This window comes from Macaca fascicularis, chromosome 14 (assembly GCF_037993035.2).
Source record: "Macaca fascicularis isolate 582-1 chromosome 14, T2T-MFA8v1.1".
NCBI classification, from domain to species: domain Eukaryota; kingdom Metazoa; phylum Chordata; class Mammalia; order Primates; family Cercopithecidae; genus Macaca; species Macaca fascicularis.
The window spans coordinates 68,480,577-68,487,858 of record NC_088388.1 but is presented as its reverse complement, the minus strand read 5'-3'; the positions used below and the strand labels follow the sequence as shown (position 1 = coordinate 68,487,858).

General features: G+C 37.0%; 1 protein-coding gene across 1 annotated transcript; it reads left to right on the top strand.

The window, feature by feature from the left end:
* Positions 1-1,697: 1,697 nt before the first annotated feature.
* Positions 1,698-5,820, top strand: OR52B6 (olfactory receptor family 52 subfamily B member 6). Its single transcript, XM_074014535.1, has one exon. It carries the CDS (start codon positions 2,130-2,132, stop codon positions 3,138-3,140), a length of 1,011 nt encoding a protein of 336 aa, XP_073870636.1. The 5' UTR covers positions 1,698-2,129; the 3' UTR covers positions 3,141-5,820.
* The last annotated feature ends 1,462 nt before the right edge of the window (positions 5,821-7,282 follow it).

Genomic DNA, 7,282 nt, shown 5'->3' with positions numbered 1-7,282 from the left:
GAATGCATGCATGCAAGTATGCATATGTATGTTTGTCTGTGTATAAGGTTGTTTTTAAAAGAATCTAATAAGTTAAATATTCATACATGAGGCCCTAGGTTCATTTCCCAGCACCTCCCAAAAATTACTCAAGAAACTTTTCTTATATTTAGGTAAAGTAAAATACATTACAGCTATGACAAAGGAAACATTGGAAAATAGAAAAGATATTAGCACCTCTTTCGCTGGGACTGGAGGATATGAGGGGAGGATGGATGCAGAGATAAATAAATTTACAGGAAGGGAATAATATGAGGGATATGTTCCTGATAGTCTTGAAATGTGAGTTACAAAAGAGAAATATTCAGTGGAGAGAGAAAAACAGAATTTGGGCAGTGATAAAAGTCGTATAGGCCAGGCATGGTGGCTCATGCCTGTAATCCCAGCACTTTGGGAGGCCAAGGCGGGTGGATCACTTGAGGTCAGGAGTTCAAGATCAGCCTGACCAACATGGTGAAACCCCATCTCTACTAAAAATACAAAAAAAATTAGCCGGGCATGGTGGTGGGCACCTGTAATCCCAGTTATTCAGGAGGCTGAGACAGGAGACTCACTTGAACCCAGGATGCGGAGCTTGCAGTGAGCCAAGATCACATCATTGCACTCCAGCCTGGGCGACAGAGCGAGACTCCATCTCAATGAAAAAAAAAAAAAAAGTCATATATTCATTGTGAGAATAGTTTAATAGGACTGAGGAGGAATCACGTGTCCTAATATGTACTAAAGACTACTTATGTGATTGTCTCATTTTTTTCACAACCTGACTATGTAAGCTGAGGATAACACTAGTTAGATTTATTTGAAGTCTGAGAATTTACAGATACAGCAGAAACCAATGGGTACTAAAAAGAAATGATCCTGGCGGAAATGATAGACATCTAGAGTAGATAGGGAAGAAAGCTCAATAAGTTCTTACATCAGTGGTTCACAAACTTCAGCATGAATCAGAATCATCTAGAGAGCTTGCCAAAACACAGATTGTTATCCCAACTCTAGGTTTTCTCATCCGTAGGTTTGTGGTAGGGCCAAAGAATTTACAAGTTCACTGATGATGCTGTGGAGACCAAGCTTCAGAAACGTTGTCCTACACCTACCTTTCTGCTCTGGATGATAGTGCCACATTTCACAGTCACAGAGGTGACTCAGGAAGTCACACGCAATTTAATAAGCCTTCCATGGAGAAAATTTAGCTTATTATACCAACAAAACAACAATTATGCTCATTTTAAAAATTAGAAAATTGTTACTCAGAGAAGTGACTTGTCCAAGATCATGCAGCCAATAGTTAACAGGGCAGAACTCTGACCCAGGTTTTTTCACACTCTCTCCTGTGTTCTTTCTAAACGCCATAGCTACCTTAACTGCCTTCATCTGTGCCTAGGGAAAAAGGGATATAGGGTTGACAGTACCTACCACCCCCAATCCTACTCTTTCATATAATCTGCTAAGCAAATTGTTGCTTAGTCCTCTTGTTGTAGGACTGCAGTCCTCTCTGCAGGGCCTGGGGCTTTTGCAGAGCTCATTACAGTTCACATGCCCAAAGAGATTGTAGAGATTGGTTTTGATGTTCTACCTATCCCTGTTCTTTTCAGGACCTATGGTACTGTGCTGAGTCTGGCAATGTTTTTGAGCCCTTTAGTTTCCTGAATTTTTTTTTTCTGTTTTCTTTTTTCTTTTTTTTTTTTTTTTGGATTTTTAGCAGAGATGGGTTTCACCATCTTAGCCAGGCTGGTCTTGAACTCCTGACCTCATGATCCACCCGCCTCGGCCTCCCAAAGTGCTAGGATTACAGGCGTGAGCCGCTGCGCCTGGCCTAGTTTCCTGAAATTCTTAAAGTTGTGTGGAGGGCTTCTGAGTAGGAACACAGAGCCTGTCTGTGGGCAGGTCCTGTAACTGTGCAGAGCCCATGTGTAATTATTTAGAGAGAATATGGCTGTGTGCAGAGCCTGTGTGTGATTATCTGTAGAGATATGTCTGTGTGCAGAGGCCATAACTGTCATCAGGCCTCTAACTATATGCAGACCTTGTGGCTGTTTGTTTTTATGGACACTCTGCTAATGCGTTCAAAAATCTGAAGCTCTTTTTTCCCTATGGCACAGGTGAGGACTCTGCATAAAATCATGGCCCTTTTTTCTGTTAACAGCATAGCTGCTGTGAACAACTCTGATACTCGCATAGCAGGCTGCTTCCTTACTGGCATCCCTGGGCTGGAGCACCTACACATCTGGCTATCCATCCCCTGCTGCATCATGTACATTGCCGCCCTGGCAGGCAATGGCATCCTAATTTGTGTCATCCTCTCCCAGGCAATCCTGTATGAGCCCATGTACATATTCTTTTCCCTGCTGGCCAGTGCTGATGTTTTGCTCTCTACCACCACCATGCCTAAGGCCCTGGCCAATTTGTGGCTAGGTTATAGCCACGTTTCCTTTGATGGCTGCCTCACTCAGATGTTCTTCATTCACTTCCTCTTTGTGGCTGACTCTGTTGTCCTGGCGGCCATGGCCTTTGATCGCTACGTGGCCATCTGCTCCCCGCTGAGATATGTCACGATCCTCACAAGCAAGGTCATTGGGAAGATTGCCGCTGCCGTCCTGAGCTGCAGGTTCATCGTTATGTTTCCATCCATCTTTCTCCTCAAGCGCCTGCACTATTGCCGGATCAACATCATTGCACACACATTTTGTGAGCACATGGGCATTGCCCATCTCTCCTGTTCTGATATCTCCATCAATGTCTGGTATGGGTTGGCAGCTGCTCTTCTCTCCACAGGCCTGGACATCATCCTTATTACTGTTTCCTACATCCACATCCTCCAAGCAGTCTTCCACCTCCCTTCTCAAGATGCCCGCTCCAAGGCCCTGAGTACCTGTGGATCCCATGTCTGTGTCATCCTACTCTTCTATGTCCCTGCCATTTTTTCTGTCTTTGCCTATAGGTTTGGTGGGAGAAGCATCCCACGCTATGTCCATATTCTCCTGGCCAACCTCTACGCTGTCATTCCTCCTATGCTCAATCCCATTATTTATGGAGTGACGACCAAGCAAATACTGGAAGGGGCTAAGCAGATGTTTTCAAATCTTGCCAAAGGATCTAAATAAAGGCTTTCAACTTAGTCTCAACCCTTTTCTATATCTATCAATTGTCCCGTATTTAGCCCATTCTTGCCTCTACATTTTCCAATTATCCCTGTGTTATTCTCATCGATCTTTCAATTTATTTAAATATGTCATCTATTCAAACCCACCTCTGATTTCTTTTATTGGAAATCTCTAGCAAAATCTATCTAATCCTCTTACCCTTACTATTGAAATGCAATCTGATTTCCCATCACCTCAAGAAAAACTAGCTAATTAGGGGAAATGTAAAAACCAAATTTACAGTCTAACTGAAACCTTTCTCTAACTGCTTACATTGGCTTCCTAATTTGTTCTTAATCACTTCTATATAATTTTGACATTTGCCAGTTCAACATCTTTCTCATGATGGGAACCCCTGAGAACTGTCATGTCTAAGAGTTTATAGTCTCATGGGATGATATTTTTCTTACCAGTTGCACAAATTCATGATCACATACATGTATATACCCATGTTCGGAGATACTAACACAGCAGCAGCATAAATAGGTGGACATATCCATTTATCAACTTTTATCAAATAATTCTGAACTAACCATTACCTGTTCTGGATGAAGTTTTCCCTGAAATGTAGACAATTGTATAGGACTCCTATCCATCCAAATATGCTTTGTATTTAAAAGTTATATTCATCATTAAAATTAGAAATAAAAATACCTGCTCATATCTAATATCTATGGATGTATGTATTATTTAATAGTTAAAGAAATATAAACGTCTATATGTTATTTAATAACTTACTCAATAATAACTATTAACATCAGGAATTAGCCTAGGCTGATGTTCTCTAAGATTGAGAAGAGGAACTCAACCTGAATTTTAGCCCAAGACCAAACTATTCTTGAAAACATAGTTCACATCTCAACCCTGCCCACTCCTATACTCAGCCCACAGTGAAAGAGCCATCATTTGAGATTCTGCCCCACTTTTCATCTAAATCACTGTTTTGTTGGATCATTAGTATATTGCTTCTTGTTTTATTAGAAAACTCATGTTTGTGTCTTAATTCCCTGTCTAGAGTGTACACTTCTTGAGAAAGAAAAGATTATTTTGAAGGCTTTTTATCATATTGCCCCAAAGCATGAGAACCCTCTCCTGGCAAATATGTAATATGAGTATATCTGTATAAAATTCTTCTTTAAAAAAATGTAACATCACTTTTTTGCTCTAGACTCATTCTTCTTTGCAGGAGTTCTTCCTCCTGGGAGACACTGGAACTCAATGTCACATAGAGGAGAGAATTGTGCTAGGTGCCAGGAGATATGGATTTAAAAGTAAGATGTACTACTTGTTCAATAAGCTTGAGAGTTTGCATAATATTCATGAACTTAATTTTCTGCTCAACTTTGAAGATGAGAATAATATAACATTACATATCAATTGCATAATAAGCATTCAATGAATGTTCAGTTCATTTCCACCTTTTTGTTTCCACATAGCTCTCTGCATCCTCAAGACAATGATAATAAAAATTAGAGAGAGGAGCCATTAGCATCCTTATTATGTGGAAGAGAAAACTGTAAGAAGTAGTGATCAAGTTTTGAGTTCTAGATCTTTTTGAAATTGACTGTGTTGGAAATGACTGTTCCATTTACTAACTGTATGAGTCTGGGCAAGTTACTTTACTTCTCTGTATCTCAACTTTCTTCTTCTTTTGTTTTTTGAGACAAAGCCTCGCTTTGTTGCCCAGGCTGGAGTGTAGTGGCCTGATGTCAGCTCACTGCAACCTCCACCTCAAAGGTTTCAGCGATTCTTGCGCTTCAGCCTCCCCAGTAGCTGGGGATGCACTACCACACTGGGCTAATTTACATATTTTTAGTAGAAGTGGGGTTTTGCCATGTTGCCCAGGCTGGTCTCGAACTCCTGACCTCAGGTGATCTGTCTGCTTCGGCCTCCCGAAGTGCTGGGATTACAGACCTGAGCTCTCACACCCAGCAACTTTCTCATCTTTAAAACGGAAATAATAATAGTAACTTTCTCTTAATGATTTAATGAGAAATAAATATATAACCATCTTAAAACAGCACTTTCCATATAAATAAGTGCTCTACAAAGGATAGCTTTATTTGTATTATTGTTTCAATTATTATTAATGAATGGCTCATCCAACACTCAGAATGGTTGTCCTGAGACCTAACCAGATTGTGTATCATACTCAAATTTTGTTTCTACAAGGAGGAATAGGAAAAAGAAGACAAGAATAAAACAGAAAAATATTTTAATCTAATATTTACAATAACTAAATTCAATCAAATATAATTCTAACAAGTCAAAATTAAATGTATTTTAAAAGAATTGCAGAGATTTCTTTAAATACAACTATGCCACTGAAGACACATAAACTTGACCGCTGTTTTACAGACACACCAAGCTCATTTCCTTCTTAGGCTTTTGTGCTTGTTATTTTGTTTCCTGAAACATCCTTTCCCTGTATCTTTACATGACTCATTCCCACCTTTTCTTCATTTCCCTGTTTATATGTCTTTTCCACAGGAATTTCTCTATGATTTTCTAATAAGAAATATACCTCCCTTTCTTTCATGGGGAAAAAATAAATAAATAAATAAAAAATTAAAAAAAAAAACCACATCATAAGCAAAGAGACAAAAGTCAATGACAAATTGAAATCTTTTCAAGTTATATTATAGATAAAATGCTTGCTTTTTCTAATACATAAAAGTTCCTCAAAATGTAGAGGAAAAAAATGATCAAAAGCCTGATAAACATAAAGAACAGATACATCATTAGAATATGCTTTGCTTATTATTAATAAGAGAAAATACATTAAAAACTATACCAAGGTACCATTTCCCACCTGTCAGATTAGTAAAAGTTAAAAGGATTAACCCTGTGCTGGCTATAATGTTAGAAAACAGAGCCTCTCATACTTTGCTTATGGATAGACCATACAACAGAATTTTTAAACATCTAACAAAATGTGTATGAATTTATTATTTGATCCAGAAATCACATTTACAGGAGTTACATTTCATATATGCCACCTTATGACAAAATGATGTGTACAAGGTTAGTCATTATGATAACATTTTTGTAACACAAAAATATTTGAAACAACCTAAACAGAGTCTGAATTCCTAGGTTTCAAATCCACACCCTATGCTTACTAAAGTATAAAACCTTAACTTTTACCAAGTTACAAAAAGGCGTTATAATCACACAGGTGGGTTAAATTGTAGTCACCATATTCAGTACATACTACCTAATTATTTGTCACGGGCAATTTGGTAATTATCCTCTTTAAGTCTCAGTTATCTTCTCTGTAAAAAAAGAGTAATAATACCTGCTTCAGGGGTTGTTTTGTTTATTAATGAGATTAGCTAGATATAAGAAAATAAATAACTGGTATATTAATGGATACTTTATTGCTATCAAAATTTTTACTAATATAAAATAGCTAGAATATACTTTATTTCAGGTATATTTGTGTGCACCTCTGGTAGAACTGTATTTCCACTAGCTGAATGCCTAAAAGTGGAATATCTAGATCATAGATCATACATATTTAAAATTTTGATAAATAGTGCCAAATTGTCTGTAAATATTAGCTAGGTAAATTCATAGCAAATGAACAGTACCACTTGTGATATTATCACATTGTTTTTTTACTTTGAATTTTGAAAAAAGCTATCTTTTAATAATTCATATCTATATTTTATCTTCTTTGAATTATCTTTCTCTGTTTTTCTCTCGTTTTCTTGATCTGATTTTAAGATTTGATATATAAATTATATTAATCCTTTACAAAATAAAAAATATAGCAGAATACATGTAAAACATAGAAGCTTATACCAAAAATATATTTTCCAATTTGCTTTTCAATAGATAAGTCAACAAGTAGTTTCAAGGGAAATTTTTAATTTTTGTGTTTGCCAGTCTCTATATTTATAAAATTAGTTTCATTATGTTTCTCTTTATTTCAAGATTAAGATTTTCTTCTATAGCTTCTTTTGTTATTATAGTTTCATTGCAAAATTAACACATTCTCTTAGTATAAAATAAAAAGTGAAAAACATAATTGCCTGATGCTATCTCCACAAAGGTAATCTGTACTTATTTAGAATCAAAAGAAGAATCTGTCATTTTTT

Coding starts and splice junctions, on each gene's coding strand:
- OR52B6 (XM_074014535.1), top strand. CDS start 2,130: ATGGCACAGGTGAGGACTCTGCATAAAATCATGGCCCTTTTTTCTGTT.